At 46.8% G+C, this 18624-nt stretch overlaps 1 protein-coding gene across 2 annotated transcripts in view; it reads left to right on the forward strand.

Annotated features, from left to right (window-relative positions):
- Nucleotides 1-18624, forward strand: part of NRDE2 (NRDE-2, necessary for RNA interference, domain containing) — a 183177-nt gene that overhangs the window by 163913 nt on the left and 640 nt on the right. For both annotated transcript variants that reach the window (XM_086937672.1, XM_086937673.1), the window contains 3 exons: nt 223-1145; nt 5254-5392; nt 5594-5665. In XM_086937672.1, the coding sequence (XP_086793798.1) occupies nt 223-1145; nt 5254-5392; nt 5594-5665 (1134 nt within the window). The remainder of the gene's footprint in view (nt 1-222; nt 1146-5253; nt 5393-5593; nt 5666-18624) is intronic.

An 18624-nucleotide genomic window follows, 5' to 3' on the forward strand; every position in this document is an offset into this window, starting at 1 on the left:
CTACAAGGAGGGTGATTCTATCAATTCCTCTACACTTCCTCTATTGTTTTGGAATTCAGTAAATATAGCCTGCAGGTTGGCACAGTACATTTATTTTTGAAAAAGACCTGTTTACATTATGTTGTGGAAAAGTGCAATGCTATTCTTTCCAATGTAGTAATTATAATTAGACAAACGTTGGAAATACGTTAAACAAAGTATCTTCTCCTTTTGTTACTTTAGGTTTCTTGGTACTATAAACTGAAAGACAAAAAGAGACTTAAATCACAGGGAAAGAAAAGCAAGAGGTTAGCTAAGAACCTCCTCAAGGAAGCTGAGAACCGGAACAACCTAGCACTCTGGAAGGAATTTGCCTACCTTGAATGGCTTCTTGGAAACATTGAGGACTCCAGGAAAGTTTTTGATACGGCGATCAGCATGGCGGGAACCAATGGGATGAAGAACCCACAGCTCTGCGACTTGTGTCTGCTTTATGGTGAACTGGAGCTAGGGTTGTTACAGAGCCAGGAAGGGGTTGGCAGGTCCCGGGCTGTTCACATCCTTACCAAGCTTGCAGAAAGTGGACCATACGTTCCCTATAATGGACAGGTGTCTTCAGTTAGTTCTTTGAAAGCTCGTAAGGCTTATGAACATGCAGTTCAAGACTGCTTGAGTGAACATTCAGCCTCTGACCGAACAGAATGTACTAGTCCGTTCATGAGCCTGGTGGGCTGTTTTATGCTCTTCCAGTATTTAACTTTTGGAATTGAAGCAGCAGTCTCCGTTTTTAGTCAAGTCTCTGCAAGATGTCCCAGCTCTGTCACACTTGACGGTAAACTAAGAACTGAAAATACTGGAGCGTCCTATGTCAGCACTGCACTCGAAGCTCTCACATTCATGCATGTAAATCTTCTCAAGTTCCACATGAAAGTTAGTGTGTACCCTCTGAAACCTCTGAGAGAGGTCCTCACTGGGGCCTTGAAGTTGTACCCTAGCAACCAGACTCTTTGGAAAGTCTATGTTCAGGTGGAGAGTAAGCCCCACAATGCCAGCAAAGCACGGCGGATGTTTGACAGCATTGCAAGGTCCACTAAGTCTTTAGAGCCGTGGCTCTTTGCAATCCAAGCAGAAGAAAGCAGGAAAAAGCTTGTGGAATCTGTTCAGAGGTAATACAGCTGTTTTTGATGGCTTCTTTGTCAATTGTCTTGCCTGTTGGTTTCTTTTGCCTAACTGCTTTATTACTGAACTACTATGAGTGGAGTGAATTGAGCCTGCCATGTAAGTACATCTGATTTCTTCCGCTTATTGCAATCCATTAGTATTTAAGTGATTGATTTAGCAGCCTGTTTTTTATAACTATTGTGATCCATGAGTTGAAGAGCAAGTGTGCTCTTTTTCTTCATCCATGTATATTTCTTTTATTTATCTCAAGCAGTTTCAAATCCAGTCTTTCATCTCCTTCACATCTCGTCCTATAAACATGTTTCTTGTATTAGGCACAGAGTAGGGAGCTTAAGGGCACATGTGGTGAGGAGCAGAGCTTTAGGATGCATGGGTATACAATTTGAAGATCTTGGGGTGCTTAAGATACATGGGTTGACACCGTGAGAATCTTGGCACATATGAGGTAGAAAGTGTTGAGCTTGGAGCAGTGGACAGAGAGTTTGAGGAGCATGTAGCACATATGCAAGCAATGTGTGGCGCTTGTGGGAATGGACACACAGGTAGAGGTACATGAGGCACATAGGCACATGGTCAGTCCATGTATAGAGATAGGTACACGTGGACAGGGAGTGTGAGAAGCTTAGGCCATTGGCATCAGCAGACCACGCAAAAAGTTTGAATCAAATAGGCTGTAAGAGCAAGGATCTTATGTAGTGTCCTATTCAGTTTCGAGAAGCGTGATCGTGCCCCTCCAGCCTTAGGTGCTTTTTCTTCCCTCAGGTTGGATAACCTTGCTTTATGTGCAGTACTGGTGTAATCCAGCCCCAGGGAGAGAAAAGAGGTTGCACGTCTGTGCCAGCTTCCTCACAGCGCCCATCTTTGGAGCGCCCGCTAGCAGTGGTGCTCCTGCTGGCACTGCTTGGTTTAAAGGTTGTGGGCTAAAGGAGCCGGAGACTGCTCTCTTCCTGAGTACTTGCTGTCAGGCACATTGACAGCACTGCTCCTTCGACCACCAGTTCGAGAAACTTCATCAGGCTTTTGTGAGAGGTGATGTATCATATCTGGTTTACTCTCCCTAAATTCATCATATCTGGTTGGGAGACCTGAGCCATACCTTTCAGTCTCCATCAACAGCAGGGTGCGGAGTCACATTATGTATATGTGTTTGCCTAACCTACCAGTAGCAGGGTTCAACCCGGTATTGGCCAACCAAGACAAAGCCGGGCCCGTAGACTATGCAATTTCAAGCGGGAATCATAACTACACCTTCTGTGCGGTTGTATGAGACAACCACACTTTCCTTTCCCATTCGTTCCTTAACAATGCGGGCGGAAAAACAAATGCTTCTGTACCATGCATTCCATTCACAACACATGTTGTTACAACAACTTGCCTTGGGGGTGCTCGACTTTGGAATAGTATAATTTACTGTTCCAACTCCAGTCTCTGGCACAGTAGGGAAAGCGTTGGAGTTTAAAGTCCAACACTGCTTTACCTAATGCATGTCATTGTAACGACTTGTGTTGTAAATGGAATGCATGGTTCAGACTCATTCGCTGTTTACAAAGGCAGCACGTTGTTCAGTGGTTGTGGTATTTGCTGTTTCCCCTTCCGTGCTACTGCCCCACCCTCAACGACACAAGGAGGGCCTTAGTAAAACCAATTTTTCTGATGAAGGGCTTCCGCATTTGTGTGGAGGCATCCTTATTATGTTTTTTCCAATCGGATGCAGTGTCCTTATCAAGGTGTGCGGGAAATTTGTCAAGGTTCTTAGGGACTCCCTTCAACGCCGACCCTCAACCTCCAAACCTTTGCATCAAGGTCTAAAACTAATAACTGACTATTACCCCAAGAAATCCGGAAACATCTAGCCATACAGCACAGCTTACAGAGGCCTCTTCCAAAGTATTTACCACGACTGCACTTTTTTCGCCCTGCTTTGAGTTTATCTTTGTTGGTTTCAGCCCTTTAGTATCCTATATTATGTTATAAACAACAGCTCTATACTCTGGATGTCTGGGCTGCACTCCAAAATGTTGAGAATCTTCTACTAAACAATTGCCAATGCTGAGACTGACTATTCCTATAGTTTGTTAGGCAATTTCATGAGTTCAAACATGAAATTCCGCTTTACAGATTGCACCTTAGTCAAACGTAAACATTACGTTTACGTTTGACTAAGGTGAAATCTGTAAAGCGGAATTTCATGTTTGAACTCATGAAATTGCCTAACAAACTATAGGAATAGTCAGTCTCAGCATTGGCAATTGTTTAGTTTTTGTATCTTGATGGCTCAGCCTTGCTGAGTTAGAGCCAAGACCCATCACTGTTGTTAGGAGAATCTTCTACTGGCATTAGAACGTATTCCGCCCCTAGATTGAACTTTGATATTTACCGTTTTTATTAATCTAATAACGAGTTTAAAGTGCATTGAATCTTTTTATTTGATGATCCCACGCACTTGCACTTTATATTCTTAACAGCTGGGCCTTTTAATGAAGTGTTCTTATTTTTAGACTTTTCTTACTTTCTTATCCGATTAAACCTCAACTGTCTATGAGTTCCGGCGCTAGCACTTTAATTATCAGGATATTTATTGAAATTAACTGAGCCTTAGAACGTTCTTATTTGTTAACTGACTGTGCACTAGTTAAACAGTACGTTTTTATATCATGTAATGGTTTTAATTAACTAAATCATGACAAATAAGTATTGACATATTGACTCAGGAAAGACATGTAAGAGACGAAGCAGACCTGCTACACCTTTTGTGTTTTTGAGGAGTTTTCATTAATTTGGATTAACAATCTTCTGCGTATCATAACATTTTGTTTTTTAGCTCTTTATTTTCTTTCTTTCAAGGAGTGTGCTTTTTCATCCTTCTTAAAACTGTTTTATGTTATATAGTGTTTCTTAACACACTCCCATATCTATTCACTGTAAATAACCATATTACTATTATGCAATTAAGTGGTATTCAATGTACAGACCTGGTGGAGATGGAAGACTGAATTGGCCTTGTTAGGATTATGATTCATATTGGTGACCTCTAGATCCAGCAGATGTCACCATCGACCTTCAGCTTGCTGAGCGTTCTTGCTCTTCACTGATGATTTTCAATATAGGGAGAAGGCTATCTAACCTATTCACGTAATTCCATCTTCACGTTTTTATATTTCTGTAAAACTGTACCCCGATGTTATTTACTGTGCGTAAATTCATTATTTAACTTAGCAATGCTGTATAGATTTTATGTTGGATCCATCATCTATTTTAAATAGCCCACAGACACTCAAGTACCTTTTCTGATCTTTCATAGCGACAAAACACTTTAATTTCATAAACTTTAATCACCACAATACTAGTATTTCATTTGTAGGAAGCATCGCATCGACGGTGTAGAAATGCATTATCTTCACACAAATGATATTTGAAACTGCACACACAATAGTATAGTTCTTGTAATTAAACTAGTACATGTAGCGATGACTAAAAAACTTTACATGGGGAATAACTAACATAACTCATAAATGAGCTGTAGGAAGACCTACACCGAGAATAAGCGATGGGCGCTTTCTGCAGCTCTTTTTATACGATAATCCGCTGAAGAGAGATTGTCTACAAATGATTTGCGCTTGACTTTTCTGTCTCCTCTAATTCTGTTAGACTACTTGGTGTTTATTATATATGTACAGTCTAGTCTGTTTGTGCTCTATCTCTGTGCAACTTACTGCACCACAACCTTTGGGTAAAAATTTGACTGTACAGCTAAAGGCAGCACAGAGAGAGACCGGTTGTACAGAATAATGGCACATATAGTGTGCATGGCTGTGTCTGCACATCAAAGTCTAAACTATTGTCTTTGGAAATTATTCGCTTTTTAAAAACTTTTGTAGTATTGTTTGGAATTTTACATCGTTTTTCAACCGTGTTCATGGCCTGGTAAAGTTTTGTTTGCCGACTATGCAGTCACTGTCTTTTATGACCTGACTACATTCAGTTGCTCTGAATAGGAAAAGCGACTGCTGATTGAATCAGTTAAATGGCTGTTTCTGGGCTTTTTGTCGAAAGTGTTTACTATAGTAGTAAAAGTCTTTTTTTCTCCCCTAGGGCAGAGTTGGGAGAGGTCCACTACACTTTTCCCGAGACTGGGTTATCCAACCGGATCAAAGCACTATTTGAACACGCCCTTCAGAGCGAGAATGGGACACACTGTCCCCTCTTGTGGAGGATGTATTTGCACTTTACTGTAAGCGCATACTTTGTTCCATTGCTCTCTTTGCAGATAAAGCAATAGTTCCTTTACCTATAGATTGTTATTGTATATTGAATGTGTCCTCCTATTAACTATAGTATAGCATTCTCACTTCCATTCCAGTATTGTTCTACCCTACTGTTTTGTACATTGTTAATTTTTCATAAAACAATACTATTTTGCCTCCCTTTTTAGGTTTCTCTGGGGAACAAAGAGCGTGCCAAAGGATTGTTTTATAAAGCACTTCAGAACTGCCCTTGGGCAAAGGTGAGTGAGAAAGAGAGAGAGAGAGAGATAAACGTCTCCGGCTATACTTGCAAACTGTTGCCTTGATGACTAGATTGTGAATTCTGAATTTTCAGAGGCATAATTGGCAAGCTGCTGTTTACGGAGCTAGCCTAGCTTTTTGCAGATTCAAGAAAATAGGGCATTACTCGTTACTGTTTACTTTTGCTCTTACATTTGTGCACAGTAAACATTGGGAGTATTTGAAGTGAATATTGTAGATGGCACGTTAATGGCTTATCCAACGTATTGTTCAGCAGTCATTTTTGATGTATGACAGCAACACATTGCAATTGTTTATTTGTATGTTTGTTCAGTTCTACAGCATTGGATCTTACATAGTTTCACGTATGTGTAATTGCATTTAGTTCATTTTTTACATTCATATAACTGTTCCTACCACTGAGGAGACATTGAAGCGCTTTTCAGCGACTAGCACGCTACTCCGGAACCCAAAAAGTGATGGTGAATTATTATTGGGAAAAATGAAATTAATGTGAGCAGTGGACATGTCCCTCTGTTAGTTGGATTGAAAGGGATAGTAGAGGGATAGAAGAGAGAAGGGCCTAGAAAGTATTTATTTGGAGATCATAGCAGTAGGAGGCGGTTGGGGATGAGTAAAGGAGAGATGGAGGAGTGTAGAGTATAGAAGTAGATTAGGGAGAGAGATGAGGTATCAGATGAGTCTAGGAGGATACATGACATGCTTGAATCTTCCTATCATCGACCTGAGAGTCCCATAGTAACATTACCACAATAGGTCAATGTTAAATAGTGCCAGAGGCTGTAAACATTGCCACCGAAGTAGGCTAACCACCTTATCAACTAAGAATGAAACTTTAGCCAGTAAGGGGGACCACAGCCCCACAGAGGCCACCATCCCTCCGGTTTCTCCTGCATTTCGTGTGTGAAGGGAGTCCATAATGTTCTACTCAGGTTTTAAAGCTTATGTTTACCTGGGAGACATGCTTGAAGGCGAGTTTGAGGTTCTTCTGAAAAGAGTATTTTTTAGACCTTGTGGCACCTTTGAGAAAAAGACTGTTCTGTGATGATCCTCACAAAGACTGCATATGTCGCTTATACCCAGTTCATAAATATAAATCTTACAAGATTTCAAGTAAAACCCTTAAAGATATGGTAGGAAGCTAGATGCTGTGGTTTTGCAACTTGAAGGCAAAAGACCCAATTCCCTCAGGTGAAAACTCCGACACTGCTTCAAAACTACCTAAGATGACTCAAACAAAGGCTCATTCTAAACATAAAACTATCTCTGAAACAGTTTCTGATGAAGAAGAAATTTTACATCAAAAGAGCCACCTTGTTTACTATCCAGGAAGGCAGAGAAGAAAACTGAAAAAGCTCAGTTCATCTGCTGAAGTATCTCCTGAGGCAAAGAAGGCACACCAGCAAGCAACACCAAAAATGTAGCCTTTCTAGTCTCTATTTTGTGCCTCAGTTTCTGAAATTGCAATTGCCTTTTTTCACTATCAGCTGTTCTCCCACTTTTGACAAAAATAGCATAGTCAGTGACACCTTTGATGACAAACATGCACTTAATTAACAAAGACACGTGTACTGTAGATGACAATACTATCGACAACATCACCTCCAGGCAAGAATTCAATTTTTCCTGCTTCCTGCGTATACATCACCGTGCAAGGTGACACCACAGCCTTCACCCAGAATAGTGGATATGGAGGGCTCTGAGGATGAACGTCCATTTGGTCAAGCATACAGTCCCACACAGCTAAGAAGTAAAATACTAGGAGTAGGATGAAAAAGACGCCTTTCCCATTTCAGTGTAGATGGAATACCAGTATGAACCTTCACGACTTAAGATAACATTATCCACCTTTCATGATGAACAAGAATGAGGTCTATGCTCCATGAGTCCCTTTAGGAGGCTCACTATAAACTATATTACGAGGGGGTTATCATGAACCCCTGGTGATACAGATGTTGACTGGTGGTCTGAGTTCCAGGACAGATGATAACAGACTACTATAACAGGTTCCCAGTAGGGCCTGAAAAAGCAGCTACACCACGTCTGTCAATGCCACAATATGTGCCACCACATGCATCACCAGTGATTTTATCATTGAGTTCTCAGCTGCTGCCAAGACCGGCCAAGCCACAGGAGTCAATTCCACCTCCAGCAGTCTCAGCATGTTCTCTGCTCATGGGAGGATTCAATACCGAAGAGAATCAAGAGGATGGAGAATTCCCCAGTGATAGGATGACTACCTCACTCTGCTAGCTTATTCACTGACTCCGTGAGTTCTATTCTTTAATTGAAAGGAGGGCCCTAAAATACATATCTGATGGATACTTCTACCTGAAGATTCCTTACCTCAGGTGTCAGACATGATCTGTAAACTTGTATAGCAGCAAGGCTGCCGGTAAAGGGCACTTGACTCAGACGGCAGTGGAGGCAAAGTCAGGTGACGCCACCAAGACCATAAAGTGCCTGCCCCGGCGCACTGACATTTGTTCCCTTTTCTCTGTGCCTTTTGCCATTCAGAGTGTCACTCTCTCAGGAATTTCCTCACCAACTTTTCAAATGAAAGCAGTACCAATGTCTCCTCGCAAGACGTCTGGGTTTAAATCTGTTGGGATTGTGAGGGACAGATGTCCATTATGGACCCACATGCCGTTTGTTTGGCTCAGACCATGACTCGTGTTTAGACTCGGACCATGACTGGAAGTCCTGCTCCTCTTTCCTCAGCATGCACCCACGGCCATTAAAGAGTAGACGACCAAGCTCCTCATGACCCGGGTGAAGGACGAACACTAACAACAGAAGCAGTCCCAAAGAGAAAATATAAAAGAAAGGAGATGAAGTTTCCAGGGATAAGTTCCAGTGTCTCTCTGTCTCCCACAGGACCTTTGTCCTCGTAGCCTGTCGACCTGATGCCAATGGATCCACAGCACAGCCCTGCTCCTCTTATGGGCCTGACTCGGGACAGACCTCCATTCCTGGAGTCTTCAGCACAGGCATTTCCAGCTCCTGAACTTCCAACACCGACCCCGGTCTTCCCAGGGTTCCCAGCTCCAAGATCAAACCCAGCGATGTTCCTGAATGCAATGTATTCGATCTTTGCAAAGACTTCACCGCGATCTGGCGCACTTTCGTGCCTAGCGGCCCCAAGGCATCTGCCACTCTTTATCCTTTTCAGCTGACATCCTTCGTCCCCGCTCCATCTGAGCTGGTGCCATCACCACATTGTTTTGATTCGGCGCTTTGATTCTCTGTGCTGAAACCAATGCCGTTGGACATCTGCTGTCTTTTCCACCACCACTGCCACCTGCTCCGGCTCGAGAAATGGCACTGCAACCCGACGTAAACCGTCTGATCCATTACCGGAAGGAGGGCCTGAAATCACTAGTAGAGGAGGCTTATAGAGCACACATCCATTGAATATTTGGGATGGATTTGGACACTGTGAAGCAGTTCCCTACTGGTAACCTGGATCAGGACCCCATTGAATTCCTGGGCCTGTCTTTAGCCAGTGGCTTAGATACCTCATCTGAGCTGGCTATTGACTTCCTCACTGGACTACCAATATCGGAAGTCATTTTGTTGCACAAGATCGTGGTAAAGGCAGCAGAGGGTTTTAATTTATTGTAGCAAGCAGCTGAAAGGAAAGTGACCGTCCTCACTGAGGTTCTCCTGCCCCTAACAATGAGCTACAAACCCCCTTCTCCCCTTCAATGAGGTTCTGCTGGAACCCATCATGGCAGCATGGTGGGTAGCCTTCCGCCACTTCAGTGGTCAGTCTGCTCATGGCCCGTGGTTATCACTCTGCTCCTGGTGATTCAGCCTTCCTCAACACACACCCTTCTCTAAAGAGCTTAGTCATCCTGGATTTCTGTTCTGGAACTCAGTTGGGTGGTTCCTTCCCTACAGCCCTCCTCAAATAGTCAGTTAAAATGACTGGATGCATGTGGCAAGAAAGCATTTTCTGTGGGGAGGATGGCCTTGGAGCCACTTAAGGCCTACTTCATTCTCCCCTGCTACATTCACACCTTGTGGGACATAGCCGAAATGATTCTTCTGCATGTCCCCACAGACATAATGGATCACGTTCAGGAGCTCCTTGCAGATGGCCTGAATACCTCCAGGAATATTCTCAAGTCTGGATACTACAGGCTCCGAGCATCTTTGGTGGTATGGCTTAATGCTTGGCTCAGAATATCCAGCTTTTCACCTGATGTTGGGGTAACCTGATGAACTTCTCTTTTGAGGGAGTGTGCTTGCTTGGAGACCAGGCCAACTCAGCGCTGGAGCAGTTTAAGGCCTGTAAAGCTATGGCAAGATCCTTGAGCCTTCAGCTTCTGTAGTAGGGGATCTCTGTGTATAGTCATAATCTAGTGAATAGTCCCGCCCATGTGCGCGGACCCCGGAGCAATCAAAAATAATCTCTTAAGCTGTCAAAACATGCAGACCTGCATAGACACTTAAGAGAGAATTTAAAGACAGATAATGCAGCCTATATCCTCAGGCTACACTGTCCAATACTTCAACTGGAAATTCCACCAAAAACCACAACAGCACAGCCTGTCCAGGGTTTTCCACAGAGAAAAACCTTGCTTTGAACAGCAAAACCCTCTGGAATGATAGAGAGGAAGGAGTGGACAGACAAGCCCCATAGGCTGCCATTATGTGGCTCAAAACAGGATACTGTGCCTTTAAGAGAACTTCCCAGAAGCCTCACAGTATCCCAGAATGCAATGCAGGTCCCTTTCACCTTCAGTTCTTTTTTCCGGCTCCTGCTAGCAGGACCCTGGAGCATTAGCTCTTCTTTTCTGAGCTTTTTCTATACTATTTTTGTGATATTTTTGGATTTTTGTAGCTTCACTCGACGTCTTTGGCCTTTATCTGCATTCTGCTGTGGTTTTTTGGCAGAATTTCTGCAGTCTTTTTGTCTTTAGACTATTTCTAGTCTGACATGTGCTTTGTCTGCAGCTGAACTGAAGGCCAAAGCTGAAGCTCACAGGGTTTGTACTCTGTGCTTGCCTGTGTCTTTGGACACCTGTCTTCTCTGTACCTTCTTTTCTAGGGGGCTTCGGCTTCCAGGTTTCAAACAGAGGAGTTTGAAGGCATCTTCAGCCTCTGGGTGAGGTGAGGGTAGGTCCTCTACCGAGTCCCATGCTGTGATCTCTGGGGTTATCCCCAGTAAGGGCACGTCTGAGCTATGACGCGGTTCCAGTCGGCACGTGGAGTGCCTGGACGTCATGGAGTGCCTCGACGTCGACGTCATGGAGTGCCTCGACGTCGACGTCATGGAGTGCCTCGACGTCGACGTCATGGAGTGCCTCGACGTCGACGTCATGGAGTGCCTCGACGTCGACGTCATGGAGTGCCTCGACGTCGACGTCATGGAGTGCCTCGACGTCGACGTCATGGAGTGCCTCGACGTCGACGTCATGGAGTGCCTCGGCGTCGACGTCATGGATTACCTCGACGTCGACGTCATGGAGTGCCTCGGCGTCGACGCCATGAAGTGCCTCGACGTCATGAGGTGCCTCGACGTCATGAGGTGCCTCGACGTCATGAGGTGCCTCGACGTCATGAGGTGCCTCGACGTCATGAGGTGCCTCGACGTCATGAAGGGCCTCGACGTCGACGTCATGGAGTGTCTCGACGTCGACGTCATGGAGTGTCTCGGCGTCGACGTCATGGAGTGTCTCGGCGTCGACGTCATGGAGTGTCTCGACGTCGACGTCATGGAGTGTCTCGACGTCGACGTCATGGAGTGTCTCGACGTCGACGTCATGGAGTGTCTCTGTCATGGAGTACCTCGATGTCATGGGGTTCCCCGACGTCATGGGGTGCCTCGACGTCATGGAGCGGTGTTGCTCGACGTCATGGAGCGGTGATGCTCGACGTCATGGAGCGGTGATGCTCAACGTCATGGAGCAGGGATGCTCGACGTCATGGGGCAGGGATGCTCGACGTCATGGGACAGTGAGGCTAGACGTCATGGAGCGGTGAGGCTCGACGTCATGGAGCAGTGATGCTCCTTTTGGGGCATTGGTCACTTGGGTTCTGCCCTCTTCCGTCGGGTCAGGACGTCACCATTAGGGATGGCTCGGCGTCTCCTTGGTTGACACCTAGTGACATTTTGACGTCTGAGTGTTGGTTGTCATAGAGACAGTCACTGTCTTAGTAATGGTGACGTCGTAGTGAGGTCGGCGTCATGGGTTACAGCCGCAGAGTACTGCCGGCTCTTGACGCCTGGGTCTGGTTCCAGGCCTCGCTCCTTGGTGAGCCTCCCGTCGTAGGGGGACTTTGTGTTCCCGGCACCTTCCACCCACGACGCAGAGCAGTTAATCAGCGTCGAGGAACCCTTCTGATGGGGAGTTTGTTGTTACTCACCACGTGTACACGAGGGACGTTTGTCCTTTTGCTTAGTTTTGAGTGCTTGCATGCCTGCACGGCTGCTAGGTCGCCTCCTGCTCAACCACTACTGGTGAGACCACCGGGAATGTTTCAGAATCCCCTCGGTTCCCTCTTCCGTCCACCACCCCAGGGGCCTTTTGCCCCTCAGTCTGCGAACCTCCGTGCCTTGATGCCAGGGATGCGTCTGCCATGAGTACGGGGAGTCCCTCTCCGACTCTTTACTGGTTGGCGGGACTTACCTTTCGTCCACTACCGCCTGGCAGGAGGTTCTGGCTCCGACCGTGCTCCTGACTTGGTCGCAGGGGTGGCGGCATGTAGGCCTCGCGCTGTGGCCTGCGGTTGTTGGACCGTTGTTGTGAGATCCCTCTCTGGGGGGGGGGGTTCTTCACCGATTTGTGGTTCCTCTGCCGTGAGACAGGAGGGAAGCCTTACAAGAGGTGGTCTAATGGGCCTGATAGTTTCGGATCTAGGCATCGGTGTCGGAGCAAAGTTTTTCTCTCCTGCCGACCCCCAGGTATTGTGGATTTGTCCTACATTGCCATACTTCTATTTGCCTGATGTCTCTGCAGCCTGCGGCTCAGCAGTGTGCTTCTACTCTCCCGTTCTTTGAGCAACCCTTGGGTTGCCATGAGAGTAGTGAGTGGCCCGCATGAAGTCTGAATCGGAGACTTTTGGACGGCTGTAGGTTTGGGGCATGGAGAACGGCCCGAGGCCTTCTGCCCTTTCTAGCGGCGTTTTTCCTCCCAGGATTTGCCGGTGGTCCCGGGCCGCCATTTAATTCTTTACAAGTATATTGTGCGCATACGCGGGAGAGCTTGTGGCTCCTCGGCGAACAAAGGCCGGCTGGGTCTAAGTCAGTCTTCGGTTCATCGGCCCTCCTCCAGCACTTCCTCCGGTCGGCTTGCGGTTTCAGCGGTGCGAGCTCTAAGCAGAGGCCGTTATCCTGTCTAGGACAAGGGCGATAGAGGACGTACCTCTGTCTCAAAAGAGGAGAGGTCTGTACTCCCGGTTCTTCTGGTTCATGAGAAGGACAGGAACGAGTTCCGGCCCATTCTGGATTTGCGACAAGCAAACAAGTGGATTCGCAGCAGAGGAGTTTTGCATGCTGTCGTTGCATCAGGTTTATGCTCTGCTGCAACAGGGAGATTGGCTTGGTGCCATAGTTCTACGGGATGCATACTCCCATGTGCTCATTGCACACAGGAAGTTCCTGCGATTCCAGGTCTGCGCCCATCATTATCAGTACACAGTACTGCCAGTCGGGCTGAAGTCTGCGCCCAGACTATTCTCGAAGTGCATGGCAGTGGTAGCTGCACGCCTGTGGAAAAACGAGGTGGCTTCTCCAATCGTGCCTGGACGGTTGGTGGATCAGGGCCTCCTCCTTCTCGGAAGCTCAGGCGCACTTCAGGAGGACGTGCGTTCTCTGGAACGGGCTGGGGTTGCACATCAACATGTACGAGTCTGTCCCCATTCCGGTCCAGTGCATACAGTACTTGGGAGCCTCCGTCAATACGCTGTCAGCAAGCGTGTCTCCTTCGGTGGAGAGTCGATTATCTCCCCTTGGGAAGGCTCAGGCTCTTGTGACCGCCCCATCTACGGTAGTGGAGACGGTGTCTTCTCTACTGGGGTCGGTGGCCTCTTGTATGTTCCTCACGCCACACGCACGGCTGCTCATGAGACCTTTGCAGGAGTGCTTGGAGGATCTGTGGGATTAGAGGAAAGGATCCTTGGGCGACAAGATACGACTGTCTCTGCGTGCTCTTCAGTCTCTGAAGTGGTAGTGTTCAGCGGAGAATCTCCTAAGAGGGGTTCCCTTTCACAAGGACATTTCCACACAGACTGTCGTGACGGATGCGTCTCCCCACGGCTGGGGGGCGCTTTCCGGAGACTTGCAGATACAAGGGACGTGGTCCCCGATGGAGTCCACGTATCACATCAGTTTCTGGGAACTCAGAGCTGTTCCCTTGGCATTGAAGGCGTTTCTTCCGTCCTTCCAGACCAACTCTCTGCTTGTACAGACGGACAATTTGACCACAATGTGTTACCTCAACAAGCAGGGGGGTTCGAGATCGCGCACTCTGTCGCAGGAGGCGCGGGCGATCTGGCGACTGACTCTAACGGCTACCCATCTGCCAGGTGGGCAGAATGCTCGGGCAGACGTGCTGAGCAGACTGATTCAGGAAAGCCATGAGTGGGTCATATACGACGAAGTACTAGGAGAAGTCTTCGGCGAATGCGGAGACTTCGCCTCCAGGTACTGCTTGTGGGGAAGCTGGGGAATGCGTTCTGGATTAACTGGTAGAACAGCTTTCTGTACGCTTTTCCACCCTTTCCCTTGATTCCGGCGGTGTTCATCAAGCTGTCCCAGTCCAGGGCGCGGATGATCCTGATTGCCCCGGAGTGGCCCAGACAGTGGTGGTTCACGGACCTGTTTCACCGGTCTCTCCGTCCTCTCATACGGAGGCCTTGCAGGCAGGACCTTCTCGCAGAGTTCGGGGGGCAGACGTTGCACCCCAACCTCTCGTCTTTGGGTTTGGCTGCATGGCTCCTGAGATAGTGTGATATGGCCATTTGAATCTACCAGAAGTTTGTATGGACATACTGAAGGAGGCTAAGCATCCTTCCACTAGGACTTCTTCTGCTTAATAGTGAAAGAAGTTTTTGCATCTGGTGCAAGTCCAAGGACCATGCCCTGTCGACGTGTAAGGAAGATGTCTTCCTTCTGTATCTTCTACGCCTGGCGCAGTCGGGCCTTAATGTCTACTCCATTACGGTTCATATTGCTGCGCTGACTGCCTACAGGAAATGCCCTTCAGACTTCCTTCTTCCAGATCTCTGTGATCAAAGATTTTTTGGAAGGCTGGAAGAAAGCATTCCCTCCTGTCTGGCTTCCTTCGCCTTCATGGGAATTGAATGTGGTGCTGTCCAGATTGATGTAGAAGCCTTTTGAACCTATTCATAGGGCTTCGTTGCAGCATCTGTCCTGGAAGCCGGCGTTCCTCGTGGCCATCACATCGGCCCTCAGGGGGAGTGGTATTCAGGCGTTGTGTTGCCAAGGACCTTATACTGTATTTCATGCTGCTGAGGTTGTTACGCATACTCACCCTAAATGTCTTCCTAAGGTTCTTTCTGGTTTTCATGTCAATCAGACAATAACTTTGCCTACGTTTGTTCAGAATCCGGCATCTCCAGCGGGAAGGTCCCTACATTCCCTGGATGTTAGGAGGGTGTTGGAATTTTATCTGGCAAAAACCAGAGATATTCGTGGTTCAGATCAATTGTTTGACAATTATGAATCAGTCTGGACCGGTTTTGCTACCTCAAAAGAGTCCATCTCTAGGTGGATTGTGTCCTGTACACTATTGTGTTACCAACAGACTAATACGACCTTAGGAGGTAAACCTAAGGCTCATTCCACAAGGGGCAAAGCTGCCGCGACTGCTTTGCTGCTTAATGTTCCGATTGCAGAAATCTGCATGGCCGCCACTTGGAAGACGGTCCATACCTTGGCTTAGCATTACTGTCTGGACACTGATACCAGGGCAGATGCTCAGGTTGGGCAGGCTTCGCTGCGAAATTTGTTCGCACAATAGTGGTGTTATTTCTCATTTCTCCACCGCCGCTTTGGTGTGGGGATGGGCTTGCCATTCTATTCACTAGATTATGACTATACACAGAGATCCCCTACTACAGAAGGAGTAGTTTCTGTCCTGTAACTCCAGTTCTGTAGTAGGGGTATCTCTGTTATAGTCATAAGCGCCCGCCCTCCTCCCCGGTGGAGAGAGATATTCATGTAAGGAATGCTACAGGTCTGGCGTGTTACGCCTTCAAAAAGAACTGAAGGTGAAAGGGACCTGCATTGCATTCTGGGATACTGTGAGGCTTCTGGGAAGTTCTCTTAAAGGCACAGTATCCTGTTTTGAGCCACATAATGGCAGCCTATGGGGCTTGTCTGTCCACTCCTTCCTCTCTATCATTCCAGAGGGTTTTGCTGTTCAAAGCAAGGTTTTTCTCTGTGGAAAACCCTGGACAGGCTGTGCTGTTGTGGTTTTTGGTGGAATTTCCAGTTGAAGTATTGGACAGTGTAGCCTGTGGATATAGGCTGCATTATCTGTCTTTAAATTCTCTCTTAAGTGTCTATGCCGGTCTGCATGTTTTGACAGCTTAAGAGATTATTTTTGATTGCTCCGGGGTCCGCGCACATGGGCGGGACTATTCACTAGATTATGACTATAACAGAGATACCCCTACTACAGAACTGGAGTTACAGGACAGAAACTACTCCTTCTGGCTTTGGACCAAGGATTTCCAACCTTTTTGCTGCTTTTGTGGCTGCGGACGAGCCACCTCGTTTTGATCCTAACATTACACACCAGCGCTGTAGCAACGGAGTCCTCTCATACATCTGTAAAGAGGCCTCATTAGAGTAAAAGGCTGCAAATCTTCCTTACAACCCTCCTCCTCTTTCTCCCCCTGCACCACAAGAAAAGCAGGCCCAGTATGCTTCTCTAATTCTACATAGAGTCTGTCGGAGGATAGGTGTCCTGCTTTCTTCCAACCTCGAAGGCCATTACTTTGGGCCAGTGGATCCTTCAAATCCTAGAAATATGCTACACAGTTCCATTCCTTTAGGTTCCGAGCCAACGGTACGGGTCCCTCCCTTCTCTTCACCTCCCCACCATTTAACCATTTTACACCTGGAGGTGGCAGCTCTCCTCCACAAAGGACCGCTGGAGGAGGAGTTTGTGCCAGAGAAGGAAAAGCGACAGTGTTGTTATGCGTGTTACTTCCAGCTGCCCAAGAAGGACGGTAGTCTGCATCAGATTCTGGATCTCAGGAGCCTGAACTAATTCCTCAAAAAGGAAAAGCTCAAGATGGTGACCCTAGCTCAGGTTCTACTGGCATTGGAGCTGAGAGACTGGATGGTGTCATTTGACCTGCAGGACACCTACTTTCACATCCCTATCCTGTGGTCACATCAGAAGTATTTGTAATTTGTGGTGGGTTCTACGCACTATCAATTTACGGTACTACCCTTTGGCTTGACTTGGACACCTCGAGCCTTCATGAAGGTGATGGCAGTGGTTGTGGCCCATCTTAGATAGTCAGAATTCCCCATTTTCCTGTACCACGACGACTGGCTCTTCGAAGCACACTAGTTCTGCACCCGCCAGTATCTCTTTAGGGAAGTCCTGAGGGACTTGTTTCCATTCAGGAGAATCGTTCAGCAGCATTGCACGTTTCACCCATGACCTTGATTCCTCGACTTCTTAGGATGATGCACTAAAACTGGGCCCAAACCATTCTCATTGCCCTACATTGGCTGAGAAGGGTATGGTATTCATACCTTCTGAGCTTCTCCACATGTCACCCCCGCTTTGTCTTTCGCTCATGCCGGACCATCTCTCCCAGTCTGGTGGAGAGCGTTTGTACCCCAATCTCCAGGATCTCCACCTACAGCCTTGCAGATTGAGCAGGGACAACTGAGCTCCTTTCAGCTACCACTGAAGTTGGTTGACTGTATCTTGTCTACACATTGCCCCTCCACTAAGTCTTATTCTGGCAGATGGGTCAGCTTTGATGCTTGGTGTTATGGTGTGCATCCCTTGCAGGTCAAACTGTCTCAAGTGCTATTTGCACTTTACCATGCTCAGAGGAGATTTGTTATTGGCACTGCAAATAGTTATTTAGCCTCCTTGTTTGCTTTCCTCTGTCTTCCGGATCAGCCATCCGTGTTTAAGACCCCTGTTGTCATGTGTTTTCTCAGGGGCTTGACCAATCTTTTTGCAGGTATGCTCCGTGGCACCTCAGCCGTGCCTCTGACATCTCATGAGTCTGGAGCCAGGGGGCCTTACAGAGAGGACCAGTACAAGCTGCTACAATGAGTAATGCATAGTAGATGTTGGAAATTGGATACAAAATGATTTGATCTTTATTAATCTTAATGCATTTTAGTTTTACAAACTTCTTAGCAGGCGCCCATCAAAAATTAAGTCATACGTTTCTGATTAGGGATCAGATATACAGCTGTCTTTTGCTGCAATGGGATCCTCATGAAAAGATGACCTCCTCTCAATCAGTAGCAGTGCAAGCTTTTACTCTGTCACACTCATGTCTCTACTCAGTTGTTTAGTGGCTTTCCATTCAGTCTCATTCTTCTATGCCAATGACCCTTCCCACGTGGCTGCCTTCAAGTGCAACACTGCTGGTGCTTAGGGAAATGTCTACCTTCCCATTGTAGATTAATCAAGAGTAAGCCCCAGATCAGGTACACAGGTGTCCGTGTTCGTTGCTTAAGCTTGAAAATCTTTATCAGCAGAAGTAAATTGCTGCCGCCTTAACCACGGTCAGTGAGTTGTTTGAGTGTTCGTGCCAAAAAATATAAATGAGGAACAAATCTATGACAAGCTGTTGTTCATAAAGTTGTGTTCTCTCGATTGCTATCTTTCTGATTGACTCCTCTATAATATTGACAGGGCTTCTGTATGTTTTAGGTGGCATATGGTCGCATTTCACAGTCTTGTACTTTAATTCATAG

This window comes from Lissotriton vulgaris, chromosome 9, assembly GCF_964263255.1.
Source record: "Lissotriton vulgaris chromosome 9, aLisVul1.2, whole genome shotgun sequence".
Lineage (NCBI taxonomy): Eukaryota > Metazoa > Chordata > Amphibia > Caudata > Salamandridae > Lissotriton > Lissotriton vulgaris.